Here is a 19,940-nt window from a genome sequence, read left to right as displayed (position 1 = left end):
ATTCTCCACCTACAGGTCTGTGTGTGCCTCGATGTGGTATCTTGTTAGCAGGGTATTATGTGCATTCGTCTGCTCCATCTAGAAGCTGCTATGAACTGCGGCGGTGCAGCATCTAGGTGTTCTGCACAGTGACCATTGAAGCTGAACCCGCACACGCACACATACATACAACACAAGTGGCTCCTGTGACTTAAATACAAAACTAATAAGGAGTAATTGTCATTTCGGTCATTGTTGCCACTGAGCTGGAAGCAGTGTCACCACGTGACTCCTCTAGTGTGAGCCTGCTGTTTGTTCAGCCCAGCCAGAGAGGCAGAAAGGAAGAAAAATGGCGGCTACAGACGAACCGAGACGGGACGCCGGGCTAACGTTTTGAGCTTTCACATCCGAGAAGACACGGGGTCTCCGCGGGCTAACTGCGCCGTCTGAATCCCCACCGCTCCAGCTTTGCACGGGTGCCACTTTGGCTCGCGTCCGTGTAGGCTCGACACACGCAGAAATCTGGATATTAAAATAATAGATATCGCCTATCATGAGAGGGAAAAGAGGCAGGCCGCCCAAACCGCTGCAGACCGAGGACTCGTCCCCAGCCACGGCCCGAGGCTTGAGACCCAGGAGGAATCTGAAGCCCAGGTTGAGGGACAGCGGGGATGAGGACGTCGAGAGCCCCACAAGAGAGAGCCCCAAGTCGGCCAAAAAGAGGAAAGCGGGATCTGGCACATCGACACGGGGCAGGGGACGAGGTAGAGGCGGCGGCGGAGGGAGAGGAGGTAGAGGGGGCCGGAGAGGAAGGCGACCGGCCGCGTCCAAAACAATCGTGTACGACGACCACGAGAGTGACGAGGAGGACGATGCTGTCAGCCTGAGGTCGGAGGAGGACGAGTTTGTTGAGGAGGAACCTCAGTCCGAAGAGGATGAGGCCCTCAAAGATGAGTCTGATTCCCTTGAAGAGGATGTGCTGGAGGACGAGGAGGAGGTGGCGGATGATGCCAGCTACTGCACAGAGAGCAGCTTTAAGAGCCAGAGCACACACGCCAGCACTCCGGGTAAATAAACAGGGATCCGGCGGTGGCTGCCGTGTTTTCAAATACACTGCAGGGGCTGAAAAATGCATCTCTACATGCTGCAGATTATTGTTTTAGATGAGTGCAGGAAGCAGTTTGGTTATTGTTCAAAATGGAGAATGAACACAGGCCGCAGGCAGCTCATCAGTGCTGCTGCAGGTGGACTCAATCTGAAGCTCTATCACTACTTTGCCATGTCGCCATCACACTCTGTCAATAGGTCTTAGAGCACGTCCTTTAAACCATCCACACATTATAAGAATAACTGCGTATACCCCCAACTCTAAATATTATTCAGTGCTAATAGCGTAGCTGCTAGCGTGCTAACGTAAGCTAGTCAAATTAGCTCGCGCTGCTTACTGTCATCCTGAAGTCTGAGCATTAGCTAACCGTGACTTTACGAAGGCTACTTGTCGCCAACGTTACCCTCAACACTCACTGCTTTATAGGTGAAGGATACGTTGTAGTTTCGCATTGAAATGCACAAATATAAAGAAGATAGCTAGCTAGTTAGCTTAGCGTAGTTAGCACGTCTGTCATTTTTACACTTTGGCACCTTTCAACTTAATTAACCTTACATTTAATCACTCCAAAAGTCACTAAAAAATGACAGCTAATGTTTCTCACCGTGCAACTCCAAGAAAGGGACATTCTAATATGCGGTGAGTGTAACATTGGTGTGACTATCCACCTGGGCAGCTAATGTTTTCCTGGATGCAGCAGGACGACCCAGCCTCATAGAGCTAATAGTGACACTGACCATGTGTTGAGCCAGCTCAGCCAAAACAGCACACTTAAAACTGGCTACACACTTGAAACCAGGCTACTATGATGACTTTTGGCTTTTTGTGAAATAATTTCACTTTTAGGTTTAAGAATAACGCAGAACTAGAAAAATGCTGCACCCTATATCTTGCTGCATGTCAGAGATATTGCTATACTAACTAAGGTATTGCCCTATAGGCCTACAGAAGAGCAGGAGGATATTCATAAGATCAAACATCAAAGTATTTTGTGTGTGTGTGTGACAATTTTTAAAGTGTGACTCATCTATATTTAAAAAAAAAAATATGGCTCATGGACCAAGGCGATCCAATAATGGTTTACTAATATATCATTTGTGTGTCCTACAGGGAAGAAGAAAGTACGAGCTCCCCGACCTCGCACTCCCATCCTAGAGGAGAAGGAGATTCCTCCTCTTGAGCTTCCTGACACCTCTGAGGATCTCCTGGTGCCTAATGAGGAGCTACTCAATGCAACCTCCATCTACGAAGTGCTACGGAACTTCAGCACGGTGCTGCGTCTCTCCCCGTTCCGCTTTGAGGACTTCTGTGCTGCACTGGTAGGCCAGGAGCAGTGCACTTTGATAGCAGAGACTCATATATCCCTCTTGAAGGTCATCCTACGTGAGGAGGACTCCTCCAACACTACCTTTGGCCCTGCTGACCTCAAGGACAGCGTCAACTCCACTCTGTTCTTTATTGACGGCATGACATGGCCTGAGGTGTTGCGGGCGTACTGTGAGAGCGACCGCGAGTACCATCACGTCCTGCCGTATCAGGAGGTGGATGAGTATCCTTATAGTCCCCTTGAAAGTAAGATCAAGGTGTTACAGTTTTTGGTGGACCAGTTTCTCACCACCAACATTGCCCGCGAGGAGCTGATGTCCGACGGCAGTATGCAGTATGACGACCACTGCCGTGTGTGTCACCGCCTTGGTGACCTGCTGTGCTGTGAGACCTGCACAGCCGTCTACCACCTGGAGTGTGTGAAACCACCACTGGAGGCGGTACCAGAGGACGAGTGGCAGTGTGAGATTTGTGTGGCACACAAGGTGCCGGGTGTCACGGACAGTGTGACAGAGGCGCAGAGGAACAGGCCTTATATCCGCCAGGAGCCCATTGGATATGACCGCCACCAGAGGAAATACTGGTTTCTAAACAGAAGGATTATTGTGTAAGTTAGGACCCTCACTGCCTTTCTGCTCAGCTACAGTTACCTTTCTCTCTGTGCCAACAGCTTTATTTCCTGATCTCAGTATACAGATGTTATCTCCATATACATTTAACAGAAAAAGAGAGAAAAACAACAACCAATACAGTGGCACCCAGCTGGTAACTTGTGTAAACACAACGCCATGTTACAATCCTTTTACAAGTTGTTCAAAGATGAGGGAGCAGGCAGGAAGGGTTGAGCAATAACTCACTGTTGCATATATCAGTTTTCAGTGGAGTTGTATTGTAATAATCGTTGTTTTGAAAATTTCTACAAAACTAGAGTTTTTTTAGTTTTTTTTAATGTGTGAAGTTTTTTACTGATATACGTGATTACATAACATTGTAACCCACTCAAGTGTGTAAAACGTAAAGTTGGCAGTGCTGCATGTATAACGTATCTTTGTATGCCGACCCAGAAGTTAGCATCACCCTGGTTCCCTCGACAAAGAAACGATAGGATTCTTCCATTGGATTTTGGATTATTGCATAACATAAACTCAAGGCAATCGCCTAAAGTAAAAAGCTAACGTTAGGCTATAAATGGACTACACCAACCACAAGCTTCCAACTAAGTTTGCATGAACAGCGTAATGGCCTTTGTAGTCTCATTTAGCCACGTTAGCAACCGTCTTTTTAGATGTCGTAGAACACAACGTTAAAATCTCTTAAGCCTGTTAACCACAGGTCTTATCTAACCAAAAACCCATTCAAAAAAAACCACTGACTTGGAGACTAGGGAAGTGAAAACACGCTAACTCACTGGGTTTTAGGACTCATTCCTGCAGCACTCTATTTGCCATATGGCAATGTATATTTTTATCCTGTTACAGAATCATATTGTTATTAATATACCGGTTATGATTTCAGCCATATTGCTAATTTCTAACAAATTCAGTTAGAATTTGTACTTTTTATAAAGATAGCTTACAAGATACAATGTAAGTCACATATATGATAGTACTTTTAAGATCTGTGTCAAACATGTCACCATAGTCATGAAAAAGTAGCAGCTGTGTTCTGTAGTTACCCATGTAAATAATCAATAATAGTCTTATGAAACCTTCGATCTCAAAAGGTTAAAAGTCCTAAAAGGGAATCTCACATTGCCAGACGCTAAAATCTGAAACGACTGGATAGTGAAACTGAAAGTTACAGTGGTAAAGAACTTGGCGGGAAGAATGCCACATGCTTTCATGAACTTAGAGATTATAACAAAGACGTTTCATTCAAGCCCTTAATCTTTACTGGCAGTGATGTGACTTGCTATTGCAATTGAATTCTTGCATGGAAACAGATTTTTGGAAGCTTGCTCGTACATGGTTTCCCTTGTCTTTTTATAGAGTGCAGAGTTTATTTAATCCAAAGTATAATGTTTCTATAACCAAAGGTGAAACTCACAACAATCTACAAGGTATTACCAGTAGTGAAGAAGTTTTTAATCATATTATGTTGTTTATCATATTGTAAAAATATTTTTTCGTGAAGTGATGGCAGAAGTAATGTGTTTTTTGTCATATTCTACCTAAAAACGTATTCTGTTCTCACTCTCCAGGGAGGAGGACGGGGAGCACGAGAAGAAAAAGATCTGGTACTACAGCACCAGGGCACAGCTGGAGGAGCTCATGGAGTCTCTGGATAAGCAGTACTGGGAGATGGACCTCCATGCCACCCTGGAGGAGATGAAGGAAGAAGTGCAAGCTCACATGGACATCACAGAGGACCTTACCAACAAAGCCCGTGGAAACAATAAAGCCTACCTCGCTGCTCTCAAAGGTACGGATTTGCCCTCCTCTTCATTCCCTAAAATAGAGAAGCACTTGAACCTAATAGTATGATATACTTCTGGTGCATGTGCAGGGATGGGAATTGATAAGATTTTATTAATACCGATGCAGAAACCTGTCCTGCAGCAACAGGTTCTCAGTATCAACACGCCAGTTTCATTATCAGAGTGTGAGCACAGTGTAGATGAAATGAGAGAATATTTGTACAGCTTTCTTTTTTATTTATTTTCAGGTTTTTCAAAGTAGAAATCTGCTCAGCCCGCCTGTGTGGGGCTAGAGTTATTATAACACCACGCTTTGGACCTTTTCTTCCTCTTTACCGCGACCCCATCTTTTTGCAACTTTCCAGTTGGGGTGTAAGGTATAGACGGTAGGATGGTAGGAATTTGGCTGCGGTATGGATTTTGACTCTACCGTGCAACCGGCAGAGCAGCATTGACGTAACCACACAATGTGTGCGGATTCGGCCCGCAAGGGAACATTTACTGGCCCATGTGAAAAAGTAATTCATTGCCATGGCATGAATTACTTTTTCTCTTTCATCTCCGTGCAACTGTCTCAGGGCGTCAAATAGCGGCGCGCTCGGAGACTTGCCCATGTGTTTCTTGTAGGCGCGCGGCCACAACACTCTGCTTGGCACGCTCTTCTCTCGTTTCGGACTGGTTAAATCGCTGGTGAAATCACCACCACGATGTGTCTTTCTGCTTTGAAAAAAGTAAAGGTTGACACAGAAAAAAACCCAATTCAACAGTGAATGGGCAGAGAAGTTTGTTTATAACTGTCACTTTGAAGCCTGTGTGTTTACTCTGCAATGTGCGCATATCGGTGTGAAACAATAATCCAAATTGGTAAAGTAACTAGTAACTGAAGTGATCAGATAAATGTAGTGGAGTAAAAAGTAGAATATTTCCCACTGAATTGTAGTAGAGTAGAAGAATAAAGTAGCATGGAAAGAAAATACTCAAGTAAAAAACAAGAGCCTCAAACTTGGACTTTAGTCCAATAATTCAGAAACATTTCAACAGACATTTTAAGATAAATTAATATACCCTGATATAATACTGTTACCATCTATGCTTCAAATAATATTGGGATATACATTTTAGACAATACCGTACAGCCCTATCTCCAGTAGTGTAGTACTGTACACGTGAGTTTGAGGTCATAGTTGTGGAATGCACAACCGTCAGAAAAACATGCCAGTATTGATAAACGGTATCGATGAGCACGGACACACGCGATTCCGGTTCAGATTCCAATTTGTTAGCGCTTCTTGATTCCCGTCTCTATGCATGTGAGTAGGATGATGTTCATGTGAGCAGAGTTTGAAGGGGAAAATTCATTCGACAACTACTGATCAGAGCAGGGGTGACTGGAGCTGTGAATGTGAATCCGTTTATTTAATCGACACATCTGTAAAAATGAGTTTCTTCACAAAGAATCCTGCAAAAGCAACACTTTAAATCTTGTTTATCAGAGATGTGCTCGTAAGTTTCTTGGAAATGAGTCATTCAGCATGAAAAAATGACTAATCGACTAAAGAAATCTTACTCATCTAATTAGTCGACTGTTTGACTAAGAAAAAGCAGCTCTGTATAGCTTTGTGTTTGTTTCCGGCAGTGTTACATTCTGAAACCGATCGTCAAAGCTTCAGATAACATAGTTTCTCCCCTCAGGCTTCGGTGCTCTGCATTGATGACAGTTGACAGTTTTTAGATGACGGTTTTTTCTTCCTGCTTCACACTCTCCCAGACAGCAAGCACTCCACTATATCCCTCCAAGGAGAGGACTGGTTAGAAGGCTTTTGATTATTTACCAACACTTACCGTTTGTGTTTGCCATATCCTTTTTGGTAACAGTTGTCCTGTGTCTGTCACCAAACTGCTTAATTTCAGCTCTGAGAAAGGCAGCATCTATGTTTTATTTGTGGGACATGCCTCTGGTGCCTGTAAAAGACTAGAGGTCTGATGGGTATTCTATAGTTCTAATTTGAAGAAGAGGTGTCATAAGTGATCTATGGGCTGGTATTTTTCATTGTTAAAAACCAACCGCTGCTGCAGCACATTGCTGCCTGCGCCTTCCATTTCTTCATTTATGGTTGATTGATGGTTGGGACACAGCTTTCTCTTTCTTTCCCAGTGAAAACTGCAGTTTGAAGCGTGGTTAGACAGGAGATTACATCTGGTGATTTTGGCCTTCGGAGGAAAGACAATTCCCACAGAAAATCGGTGTGGATGTGAATAACTCATTCTTGCATGTAGAGCTGGCCAATGAGTCAATAACCATCTGTATCGCGATAGACACACAATCAATGTCAATAGAAAATGCATTTGATAGAATGACTTGTTTTCTACATTGGAAGAAACTAGAGGTTGCTAAGCAAGGTTGGTTGCATGAACCAAGACACAAGCTTTGCGGTAACCTAGCAGCGTAGGGAGGTGACACGCTAACAGCCAATCATGTAACAGTATCAAGTTTGGTTGTGCGTCTCGTTGTCTCCTGTGTGACTCTTGAATAACAGAACCAGTGTGGCGTGAGAAGAGGAAAATGAGTGCAGAAGTGAGCAAGGAAATGGTTGATAAAACAGGAAAAGTCAGCTGTCCAGTATGGCAGTTTTTAAGCCTGACCGTAGTCAGACCAATACTGTCTGCAAATTACTCAAGACCGTTGTCCCCATCCAAGACTGGTAATACAACAAACTTATTTTACCACCTTAGCTGCTCTCACCCTTTGGAGTAACGTTACAGCTGTGGGCTGTTCGCCCGCATAACCAACAGCATCTGTATCTGCAGCTGTAACACCGCACAGACCATGGAGAGGTACTCTGCATCCGTGCCTTATGACAGAGCAGCTAAACGATACTGATATAAAGACTACTTATTCTTTATTTTTGCACCTTAATGTTAGGAGATAATTGCTGGGTTAACTAACTTGTAGACTCTGGATGTGCTATGTGATTATCATTTCTTAATCAATATGTTTCCTTTTGCCTTTTAGATGTCATGACGGAGCGCTTGAAGATCAGGCGGGAGACACAGGAAGCAAAGAGTCGAAGAGAGGAAGCAAAGCAGGAAGCAGGCTCTGTTAAGACAGCGGAGGACGCTGCTGAGCTCGACAACGGAGAGCACAAAGAGGCCAAGGAAGATGCTACTTCACAAGGTAAATGTGAACTTTGTATACAGTATTCTGTAATTGTCTACACACAATTACACTTCTCTACCCCCAACGGCATCCCCCGCCCCCCTTGAACGTCAAGTTATTTTATTTAATTGTATTTTCTGAATAGCGTCAGATCCCAACAGGAGTCATTAAAGGAACCCTTTCCTATGAAACAGCTCTATACCTTTGTCCTTTCAGTAAACAAACTAAACAGCCTTATGTTATTTATCTTATTTACACGACTGCATGTAAATTCTGTCTCTACATGGTTGAGTGTTTATAATTCTCAGAAAACTCCGACAGGTTGGAGATTCACTTGTTCAAAGATGGTTTGTTAAATTGTTTGGGAAGAGGCTCCACTCCTAACAGGAAAAACGAAACTGAAACTTATCAGAAGTCCTTTATTATTTAGTTTGAGAAGAAGATTCACTCCTACAAAAAACAACCAAAACTGAATTAAACAAACTGAAATTCTTTCTTTATTTTGTTGTGCTTGAAACCGTAAAGTGATTTTTGATTTAACTTTGGACTGTTTCTGTTGGACAATTATTTCAAAGTCATTTTCTGAGCGTAGCTCATTGTGCAATACACTGATTTAAACTGGGTTTGCATTGTGGCTCTGATTATTGCTCGTATAATTGTGATTACACAATTAAATTAAACACAAAACAATTACACAACCCCCTTAACGCTGTAAACCTGGGGGAAACACTGACACGTAATGAACTCCTACGGAAGACGTAATAGTACTGGTAACAGCAGGTGTAGTTCTCTTGGTGCTGTTGTTCTCGTGTTGTATGGTGAAACTGTGTCAAACGATGTCTCTGCAGCAGCATCAAGACCGTAACCTCTATTTGACTTTCTGCTAAACCACATTATTACTGTTGGTGCTGTTCGCCCTGTGTATGTATGTCATACCACAGCAGCCCCGGTTCCCCCTGCTGCAGAGGAGAGCTTCATGCCCGACTCTAACCCCGGCTCGGCCCCCCAGGACGCAGCCGGGCCTAAAGCGGAGTCCCTTGAACCTAACAAGGAAACGCAGCCTGCTCGCTCTGCAGGCCAGGAGAGTGGGGGGTCTCCTCCACTGGCAAAGCAGGAAAGGACAGGTACTCAGAGTGAAAGATGGACTCCTGTTCCCTCCGATGTCCAGCTATCAGCAGCATCCCTAGCCATTCAATTCACCCTCCACTTCATACCCTGCCGCCTGGCTGCATATCCATCTTCATCTGCCTGCTGATCTGTGCTGGTTACCACTAACCATACCCTGCTCTTTACGCCATGCTCGTTTGTCTTGTTGGGTGTAAGGCTCTGGCTGCACTGATTCATTTTCAGTCTCTAAACATTTGTACTTTAGAGTCAGGGCAGAACACTAAATCTGCTTTAAGGTAATTTTTTGAATGACAGATTTGTTGTCATTGTTTGTTTCTAATTAAACTCGGGGAGACATTCTTTTTTTTTTTTGATCGATTATAATGAAACTGAACACCAAGACATTGGATTAGGCAATAATTAAGGCAGTGTACACCATCCCTTGTAAAGCTTTCATAATATGGAGGTGATTATAGGTTTCCCTGTGCTTTAAATTCAGACTGTTTATTTATTTTTGTCATCTTATACCTCTGCTATGTCTGCAAGGTTTAAATCCCGGTCCAGCATTCTGTTTGACAGAATGGTGTCGTTCCTTTGGGGTTTTGATGCTATGCATAAATATTCTCTTTTTGGTCTCAGTTTGCTTTTGTTCAGGCGGTTTGTTTGTGTTCCCTGGCTGCTGGTTAATGGAACACTTGTGTTTTCCTCTTCTGTTTTACACGGTTTCAAACAGGGCACCGCGTGTCTATGACCATGTTATATTTCATATTCCGTAGCAGGGAATTATGTTTCCTCAGCTGAATTTCTGATTCCATCATCCTCCGTGGATGGCACACACTGTGAAAGAGGTCTCTGTGCTTTAATCTGGACAAAAATACAATTTCAGGCAAAAGACTCAAGTCCTCATTTTTTTGTGTAGCCATCACCACTCTTGCAACACCTGAGTAACCACAATTAGCCGGATCATTTCACAGCCTCTCTTCATTATCTTCAGTAAACATCAAATCATGAGAAGCATTTGAATTGTTCCTGAGAGACCTTGAGTTGTTTTTCTGCCGTTCCTCATGTCTTGACCTACTCTTAAACATGAAGCTAAAGCTGTTGCAGTCAGAACCCACATTGGTAGCTAAATGTTCCATTTATTTTTGGTGCTTAATTTCCTGTCTTGTGTTATGTTATGTTATGTCTTCTCCTGCACTCACAGTAATGGAAAGCACGCTTTTGGCACTGTGGTAGATGGTAGCCCTGGCAGCAGCTCGCACGCCACGCCACGTCTGTCAGTGCCCGCTCCTTATTCTCATTCCAATTTCTGGGTATTTGGGTGGGTTCCTGTTGCTCAGACAAAAAGCTCTCTGCTTGGAAGCCCCACCTGCTACCTCGTCAACAAAGAGCTGCATATAAATGCAGGACTCTCTCTTAAAGGAAGAGCTGGTGTCTTGATTTGGCTTGAGAGTGCACAGCTTGTTTTGGATTTGTGTAGCCTTTCCTGTCCACGATGGGTTCGGATTTTAGAGGCCTAACTGAAGTGATGAAGCACTTAATGGTCCTAAGATTTCTTTTTTGAACAGTTGGGTCATATGTAAAGTCTTCAGACCTGGTGTTAGATTGGACATGGTCTGGCCAAGTGACATTCAGGTTTTAACAATTGGAGAGGTTGAATTTCAGTATTGTTGTAATTATATTTCTTTAGACAGCTGCTGTCATGGCTAAAAGCATATTGCTGGTTATTAATGTCATTCAGTTTCACAACTTGCTTTCACACCTGTACTCAGTCTTTGCAATCATTTTTCTTTGCAGATGAGGATGTGAAAGCCGAGTCAAACAGTGAAGACAAGCCCCCTGGTAATGCCCAAGATCAGCCACAGCCGCAGTCATCTCAACCACAGGAGAGCAGTGGCAGCAGCCAGGCTTCTGGCCTCAGGAAACCAGAGCAGCCTGACCTGGCTGACCGCTCCTCTCGGTCCTCATTTACCAGCCAGGATGGCACAGGTAAACATGATTGAGACTCAAAAAATCTCGGAAAAAAAGATGCACATCGACTATGGAATCACTTCAGTTGTGCTTAATTGTCCCTGTCTCTCTTTGAAACAATGCTGAATTTGTGTCCTGTTCTTTCTGAATGACAGATGAGTACAACCAAAGGGCCAAGAGTGATATAAGGGGACCAGCCGGGCAGGAATCCAATAACCAAACACCTAGAGAGAGCAAAGAGGTGAGGCATGTTTTTTTCAAATGCAGTGTCCAACAAAAACGGGTTATCAATCTGTTTAAAATTTAAAACATAAGAACTGACTAACTTGTCTCCATTGCATCTAGGATTCTGTATTTTACTGAGGCAAAGTTCTTTATGTTAAAATAAACACTGTATTGACTACGCAACTTAAGTTGAACGCATCCTGATCAAAGCAGCTTCTATTTCTATGTCTCGTAGTGTAGTCTAAGGGCGCACTCACACTGTACTTCTGTACCGGGCCAAAACCGTTTTTTCATCTAAAGCCTAGTACGTTTAAGCAGTTTGAGTGCACCCGTTCCGCGCATAACTGTGGACAGCGGGCCGTCCACGGCCCGCTTGAAAGAGGTGGGCTTTAGTAAAGCACGTTTGCACATGTACGAGCATGAGCGTGCGCACGTGTATGAGCACAAGCACGAGCCCTACGGCAGTAGTGTTATGTCCGCCTGTTCGGACATGTAAATAGAAGGACGGACCATGCACGGACATTTAACAACAACAACAATGGCGGTGAAAGGTTCACGTTGGTGATTTGGTCGGATGAAAATATTCAAAAACAGTCGACAAGACGCACAAAAACTCCGAGGTCTGTGGAAAGATTTGTAAACAAAGCCACAAACACTCGATCAATGCATGTGACGTGTTACAGCGTGATGGCGTATGGACAGCAAGAAGCTTTTGCGCGAGGTTCTGGCAGTGTGAGTACAAACGGGGCTGGGGCGCGGGTAGGGAGAGGGAGGGGGGGACAAGTACCCTAAAGCACGGGGCGCGGTGCGGAAGGACAGTGTGAGTGCGCCCTAATGTGATGTTCCCTCTCATGTTTCAGTCCTCTCCTGTACGCTCCGGTGATGGTGAATCTTTGCGTCTCAGCTACTTGAAAAGAGACCTGACGGTGAATTTGAACAACTTGTTCAAACTGGGCCAGGAGGGTAAATACAGGGTCTACCACAACCAGTACAGCACCAACGTCCTGGCCCTAAACAAACATCAGCACCGCGAGGACCACGACAAAAGACGGCACTTGTCCCACAAGTTCAGCCTCACCACAGCGTCGGAGTTCAAATGGAACGGCTCTATCTACGGTTCGCGGAGCCTGACTGTGTCCACCCTGCGTCTGACCATCATCCAGTTGGAGACCAATGTCCCTGGACCATTCATGCATCCTAACTGGGCATCACACAGGTACAACTCCGATCAAGTTAATGTGAAGCTCTTGTTTGATGATGGCCTTTTATTGTGTCCAGCTGTCACACCTGTGTAATAATCATGTTGTCTTATCAGCATCTTGATATGCTACACATGTCAGGTTGATGGATTATCTCAGCAAAGGAGAAGTACCCGCTAACGCAGCTTTAAACACATTTGTGAACAGAATTTGAGAGAAAGAGGCCTTTTGTGAACATGGGAAAAGTCAGATCTTTTATTTCACCTTGTGGAAAATTGGAGCAAAAACCAAAATGTTGCATTTGTATTTTTGTTCAGTGAATGAAGCTATCACCAGCAGCTGATGATATCCAGGTTAAGGACATCCCCAGGTTTCTCAAACACCATGTAAACGCAGTGCCTCGGGTAAAATCAGAGTTCTCATACCCGGTTAACTGACCTAGAGAACTCCTTCAGAAATCGGAGTATTCATGCATGTAAACATCTTACCCGCAGTAATATGGGGTTTCCGGTTGCTATAACTCCCCCTCCCCACTCTGCGGCAGTGGTTTTCTTAGCCGGAAATAGAATAAACCAGGAAGCAAGGGCGCCGAAAACAATGTAAAAAAAACAACGACAATAGAGCGTTGCCTTTTAAACAAGGGAGGACTTCGCCATGGCAATTAACATCACTATCAAGGAGACCCGTTTTTGACGTAATTCTGTCCAAAAGTTATACGTTTTCCCCTGCTTTCCAAGTTGTTTTGATTTTGACAAAGGTGAACCAGAAAAAATCCCGTATTCCGACCAGCTGTGTGTTGGCAGAGCACCACCTACTGTCCCAGAGTTCGAGCTGCTCCCATCATTTTCCCATTCAACCCCCTCTCACGTATACTTGGGGAATTTCATTAATCTGATTGTTACCTTAACCAGGGAAAGACCATTTGGGGTTACTGCTGTGCATGTAAACGAACTGACTGAAAACAGAAGTAAACTGCTTGCCTAGCTCCACAGGTGATATATTCAGTACCTCTAAAGCTCACTTATTAACATTGTTTTGTTAAATCTGTTCAAAAATGGAAGCAAAAATTGTCTAATTGTGGTTTTCCAGGAGTTTATGTGCCAGACTACTTCTCGGACAGATGCAGACTCGCTCTTGCCTGTGTTTCTAGTCTTGGTGCTAAGCTATCTGGCTCCTGGCTATGGCATCATATTTAACATACAGACATGAACATGGTATAAATCACATCCATCTCTAAAGAGAGCAAACGCCTATTTCACTAAGTTTCTAACTAATCATTTAAGGATTCAAAACTCAGTGTTTCCCACAGACCAGGTAGCAATGTGTGGTGCAGGGCCGTACAGAGTCCTTTTGAGGGGCAGGGGCTCTGACCTCTCCTCTGTACAGACTCTGACAACAGAGTCGGTACTTTGTTCTCTGCTACTTTGTTCTCTGCTCTGACCATCATCAGCTCCAGCTGTCTGCTCTAAATTCATCCTCCGTCTCTCTTCATCTGCGCGCACACACACACACACGCACACACACACACACACACACACACACACACACACACACACACACACACACACACACACACACACACACACCCCTCCGTAGTGTACTGAGGCATTCCTGAAATGATCTACGTATTAACTTGCTCCGCACCGCTGCAGGCCTGTGTCACTAACAGCACAGAGGACAGGAAATCAGTGGATGCAGATACACAACTTCTTTCACTTCCAGAAGACAAAACTGAGTTAGAACCTCTGAACAGACCAGTGCGACCTTCTGCGGCCGCCGCCATCTTTCAACCGCTAATAAGACAGCTGACAGAAAAAGTCAACAAACGTCATCCAATTTGAATCTTCACACATTTTGATCGCTTTTTAACCGTCTCAATATTGCGTTGGGAAAAAAAACAATCTGTGGCGTCACCACACATTAGTCTTTGCATGGGAAACACTAAAATTAATTAATTTTGGTTCTTACAAAATATGATCAATTTTACTTGATGTAACAGTTTCAAATATGATTAGGCTTTATGGAAGTACAGGTATACAGGTGTGCTGTGTTTTCAATTGTTCATACAGTTTCTCTCTGTTTTTTCTAGGACCAACTGGAACAAAGCAGTGCAGATGTGCAGCAAGGCCCGGGAGTTTGCTTTGGCCTTGGCCATACTAGAGTGTGCCATCAAACCAGTGGTCACGCTGCCTGTGTGGAAAGATTCTCTTGGACATACAAGGTAAACAGCTGTTGACTACACATACAAAAATGACATTAAAATGTAGTGTGCTGTTGTTAACCAAACAAGTGGCACACTTAATAGTAACTTTTCTTTTTCAATACTGCCCGTATGCTTCAGGCTGCACCGCATGACATCCATGGAGCGAGAGGACAAAGAGAAGGTGAAAAAGCGAGAGAAAAAGCTGGAGGATGAGGAGACACTGCAACAGGCCACTTGGGTGAAGTACACCATCCCCATCAAGCACCAGGTACAACAGCGGCTGTTTTCATCTGTCATCCAGAGTTTTTACATAATACATATTGATCTAGAGCAGTGCTTCACGACCTTCACGACCCTGTTCGATTAACTCGCCATTACTTTAAGCAAAGCCAACAATTTCAACTGTTTAGCTGTTACTTTTAGCTAACAATTTCTGCGTTGTATCTGTTACCCAGAGCTAGCTGTTTTAACTATTGAATTGCTATTTTAAACTAACAATTTCAGAGGGTTATCCATTACTTTAAGATAGCTCTTTCAACTATTTAATCACTACTTTTAGGTAACATTTTCCTCGAGCTTACAATTTCAGCGATTTATCTTACTTTTAGCGAACTGTTTCAATTGTTATCCATTATTCCGAGCTAACTGTTTAGACCTCTCTGTTGAAATTTAGTTTTCACAAACTGTGTTGAGCTGTACCCCTTGACATTTGCAATAGTGCGTCCTGGGGTACAAGTAGTACTGATCAGTAATATCTTGATGTTGTCACATGGATTTATTTTGACTTAAAGGCGGCTTTACAGTTGATATTGTTTCTCAGTTTGAATATGTATTAATGTTGTCTGGAAGCTTCTTTTAAAGCTTCGTTATCTTCCTCACTTTTGTTTATGTCATGTTTTTCTATCCAGGTGTGGAAGCAGAAGGGGGAGGAGTATAGAGTGACAGGGTATGGTGGCTGGAGCTGGGTCAGTAAGACTCATGTGCCGCGGTTTGTCCCAAAGCTACCAGGGAACACAAACGTAAACTACCGCATAGAACTGGAGGGTAAGGGCTTAAGTGGTATTTTTTCCTTCATTTATTATCTTGCTGATGGCACTTTCTTTCTCATATTATTCTGCTTTTTTTTTGCTGTCTTCGTAGCTAAAAGGAAGAAGGAAAAGGCAGCAGCTTGCATGAATAAGCAGAAAAAGCTCATGGAAACAAAGGATCAGAGTTCTCAGAACACATCTGGGGAGGACAGTGAACAAGCTCCCATCACTGCGTCATCTGAGAGGACCTCATCCGAAAAGGACCGCAAACCTCAGACCTCCAGAGAGGAAGAAAAACCCATGGAGGAGGAGCAGGGAAAGATTGTTGAAGAGAAAAAAGAAGATGAAAAAATGGAGGTTGGCCACTGCTCAGAAACTACTGGTTCAAGTGACGAAAAGGGTAAATGTTTGTTAAATTTCCTCTCTATCTTTTGGATTTCCCTTGATGCTATTTGTGGAATGATATATGTATTCATCATTCACTGACCTCTGTGTCTCTTTTTTATATAGATAATGCTGAAAACAAAGGCTCTCCCTCACCTTCTGTGCAGCCTGTGTGTAAAGAGCCAGTGCAGCCTGGGGGTAAAGAACCAGAGCAGCCTGTGAGTGAAGAGCCAGTTCAGCCTTTGAGGGAAGAGCCAGTGCAGCCTGTGAGTGAAGAGCCAGTTCGACCTGTCAGTGAAGAGCCAGTGCAGCCTGTGAGTGAAGAGCCAGTTCGACCTGTGTGTGAAGAGCCAGTTCGACCTGTGTGTGAAGAGCCAGTCCGACCTGTGAGTGAAAAGCCAGTGCAGCCTGTGAGTGAAGAGCCAGTTCAACCATTGAAGGAAGAGCCAGTGCAGCCTGTGAGTGAAGAGCCAGTCCAGAAAACTGACCAACTCAAGGAGGAGACAACCACATCAAAGCTCTACTATGATGTTGTGAATGTCAGCGAGGGATTCCAGCTGCGGACAGCTTATAAGAAGAAGGTAAAGCCCTCCAAACTGGATGGGCTTTTGGAGCGGCGGGTAAAACAGTTCACCCTGGAGGAGAAGCAGAGGCTAGAGCGTATGAGACAGGCAACACAGCTGTCCAAAACGGCTGCCACAAAGCATATCTCTGCAGTTAAGACTGAAGCGTCCACAGTAGGCAAGCAGCAGCCTGCGGTGACACCCTCTGTAAAAGAAGAGACACAGGAGGACCTTCAAGTGAAAGACCACGTAGTTAAAAAGCTTGACTTTGGGAAGGAGCAGACGGTGATAAAGGCAGACATGGATGTCAAATCAGAAACCACAGAAGCCAACCACAGCAAACAGACTGAGGTAAATGCTGTGCAAGGGAACTGTGGGGAGACCTTAGCTCACAAAGAAGTGAATGGAGGACTCCTGTCAAGCACTGAGCCCAACATAAAAAAAAATTGCATATCAGATGCAATAGAAAGCAACGAAAAAACACAAAAGACAGAAGTGGCTCGAGTGGGAGAGAATGCTAAGAAACGTGGGTATGAGGAAATGGAGCAAGGCAGTGGACAGAACATGGAGGAAGACCAAAGCAAGAGCAGCGCGGTGCAGGTGAATGGGAAATCTGCAGACCCAGACAGTCAAGTCCAAGGTGATATTCTAGAGCACCAGAAAGAGCCCGTCAAGTCTCTGATGAATGGAAACCTCTCGCAAAATGATGTTTCCGACATATGTCACCAACCTCCCCTGAAAGTTCCAAAATTAGAGAACCATGTTACAGAGAAAGGAGACTCTGTCGCTACGGATGTGGCTATGGACGGTGAGGGGACAGTACCTGCCGAGCTTCCATCCTCAAGCCCTTCTTGCCAGAATAGTAATAGTACCAATAATAACAGTATTAGGGAAGGTTTGAAGACCTCCATCACCACTAATGCCGCCACCACCGACACTCAACGTGTCCCGACAGCTGCCCTGTCCAGTACGTCTGATGTGACATCTCAAGCGGGAAGTAGCACAGTCTCCTCTGTTCCTCCCACGACCACCCAGACCAGCTCCAGGGCCGTTGTCCCTCAGAAGACTAAACTTTCAGTCACCGGCACCAAGATGGGTACTTCAACCAGCTGCATGACAATTAGCAAAGAGTATTCCACCAAAGACCGCGTCAGCCTGCTCAGGTTTTCCAAATTCAAGAAGGCGCGCTCGGGGACAGCCCTGCCATCTTATCGCAAGTTTGTCACCAAGAGCAGCAAGAAGAGCATCTTCATCCTGCCCAACGATGACCTGAAGAGAATGGCGAGGAGAGCGGGCATTAGAGAGGTGCCCATCTTCAACTACAACGCCAAGCCCGCCCTGGATATATGGCCCTACCCTTCACCTCGACCCACTTTTGGGATCACGTGGAGGTCGGTAACACGTTGATCACGCTGATAACGTTTACATGCATGAAAAATTCATTTTTTTCCCCCCGTATTCCGAAAAAGACATTATGCCTACTAAGCCGTTCACATTGCTAATGAACATTAAAATTTAATAATACTCCTGTTTACATGCAGCCATGAAATGTTGATTTATTTGTTTTTTGGTCAGTCTTCCATCAGTGTGGGTCTTGTTTGACCGTGCAAACACAGCCTCCCCTCGTTCCTTCAACCACCTCCTTGAAAAGCCCAATGTTTGGGTGTATCCAACATCCATGTCTTTAATAATGTTTAAACGCTGCTGTGTTTCTTCTTTCAACCAGAAACGTGGCCTTTTCTTTCGCATGCATCTCTATCCCAGCCTTGTTGATATGTGTACAACCATAGCAACACACAGAGCTAAGCGTAAGCCATAAACGGTCGCAAACTGTAGTAAAATAAACAAAAGATTAATTGCTCTGAATAATATCAGCATTTCCCACGTCTTAATCACAAAAGGCTAATTGGACTCGGACTATTGTCATATTTGAATTAATAGTGTAATATTTATCTAGTCATAGTTCTCAAATTACACTTTTAACTGGTTGCAAATCTTGAGCAGAACGATGTTTGATTTTTTTTGTGAGCCAATTTTATGTTACCAAGATATAAAAATTTTAATGCAGTAAATTAAAGTGTGTTTGTAAACATAATTCCTGTTGCTGGAATAAGTAGCTCATATTTTTCATGACCGTGTCCCATTCAGGTACCGTCTCCAGACTGTGAGGTCGCTGGCTGGGGTCAGCCTGATGCTGCGGCTGCTGTGGGCCTGCCTGAGGTGGGACGACATGGCGGTTAAGCCCTCTGCTGCTGTAGGGACTACACGCAAAGGTGAGAGCATGCTGTACACTGGCATCTTCACTCGTACACCTCTTTCTACTGATGTTATCTCTTCTGTTTCTGAAAACAAAACTGTGGTGTGTCCTCGTTCAAATTCTTGGATGAGTGTATGTATTAATGTGACTAGTAATGATTGCGAGTTTACAGAGAGAGAGAGGGAGTGGGAGGGGACGAGGCGGGATGACGCGGAGCAGGTGAGATAAGGATAGATGATGATAGATGAGAAGATTGGATGGAGGGCCCAAGCCTCGGATCGTTTTGCTCTCTTTGGTCAATTTCTATGCAGACCTACGGCTGATAGGCTGAACAGGTTTTTTTGTTTCTTTTTGCTATTCATATTGTGTGTATCGGACAACAGGACCATAATCGTCGTATTAACGATGTTAATAATAATTAGCAATATTCCAAATCGTAGACCATAGCTTTAACAATTGTGCTGATGTGTTTTAATCTCGCCATAGAAACTACGGACACAGACATCATCACAACGGAGATCATAAAACGAAGAGACGTGGGGCCTTACGGCATCCGCTCAGAATACTGCATCAGGAAGATCATCTGTCCCCTTGGAAACAGAGACGCCCCCAAAGGTAAAGGCTGAACATCAGAAACAATGGAGGATTTGAAAAAAAAGGAGCAAAAATTGCACATGACGAAGGACTAAGATTGCTGAAAGACTTTTGTCAGCATTTTATAAGTGTCGATAACATATGGTTTGATTCTCTGTTTCCACGAGTAGAAACACCAACTCCACAGAGGAAAGGCCTGCGCTCAAGCGCCCTGAGGCCCAAGAAGCATGAGCCAGCCAAGCTGACTGGGCCTATAGCAGTGGAGACATGGGTGCCTGAAGAGGACCTGGAGCTGTGGGAGATCAGGGCCTTTGCAGAAAAGTAAGAAAGACACAGGAAACCTCATCTGGCCTCAAATAGGATTGTTTTGGGAAACTATGAGGCTAGATCCACACCACTGCCTTATTATTCTATAACAGAAAA

General features: G+C 44.2%; 1 protein-coding gene across 4 annotated transcripts in view; it reads left to right on the top strand.

The window, feature by feature from the left end:
* Positions 1-321: 321 nt before the first annotated feature.
* The window catches only part of bptf (bromodomain PHD finger transcription factor), a 33,571-nt gene continuing 13,952 nt past the window's right edge, over positions 322-19,940 (top strand). For 3 of the 4 annotated variants that reach the window (XM_083930699.1, XM_083930697.1, XM_083930698.1), the window contains exons 1-16: positions 322-1,046; positions 2,198-3,020; positions 4,614-4,834; positions 7,843-8,004; positions 8,928-9,110; positions 10,891-11,082; positions 11,220-11,305; positions 12,150-12,505; positions 14,578-14,709; positions 14,830-14,959; positions 15,600-15,735; positions 15,832-16,119; positions 16,230-18,057; positions 18,815-18,939; positions 19,410-19,538; positions 19,688-19,838. In XM_083930699.1, the coding sequence (XP_083786825.1) occupies positions 533-1,046; positions 2,198-3,020; positions 4,614-4,834; positions 7,843-8,004; positions 8,928-9,110; positions 10,891-11,082; positions 11,220-11,305; positions 12,150-12,505; positions 14,578-14,709; positions 14,830-14,959; positions 15,600-15,735; positions 15,832-16,119; positions 16,230-18,057; positions 18,815-18,939; positions 19,410-19,538; positions 19,688-19,838 (5,456 nt within the window). In that variant the 5' untranslated portion in view covers positions 322-532. The remainder of the gene's footprint in view (positions 1,047-2,197; positions 3,021-4,613; positions 4,835-7,842; positions 8,005-8,927; positions 9,111-10,890; positions 11,083-11,219; positions 11,306-12,149; positions 12,506-14,577; positions 14,710-14,829; positions 14,960-15,599; positions 15,736-15,831; positions 16,120-16,229; positions 18,058-18,814; positions 18,940-19,409; positions 19,539-19,687; positions 19,839-19,940) is intronic. The other variant, XM_083930700.1, reaches the window with a different exon arrangement.

Source organism: Echiichthys vipera (genome assembly GCF_963691815.1).
Source record: "Echiichthys vipera genome assembly, chromosome: 17".
Taxonomy (NCBI): domain Eukaryota; kingdom Metazoa; phylum Chordata; class Actinopteri; order Perciformes; family Trachinidae; genus Echiichthys; species Echiichthys vipera.
This window is presented reverse-complemented; position numbering and strand designations above follow the sequence as displayed.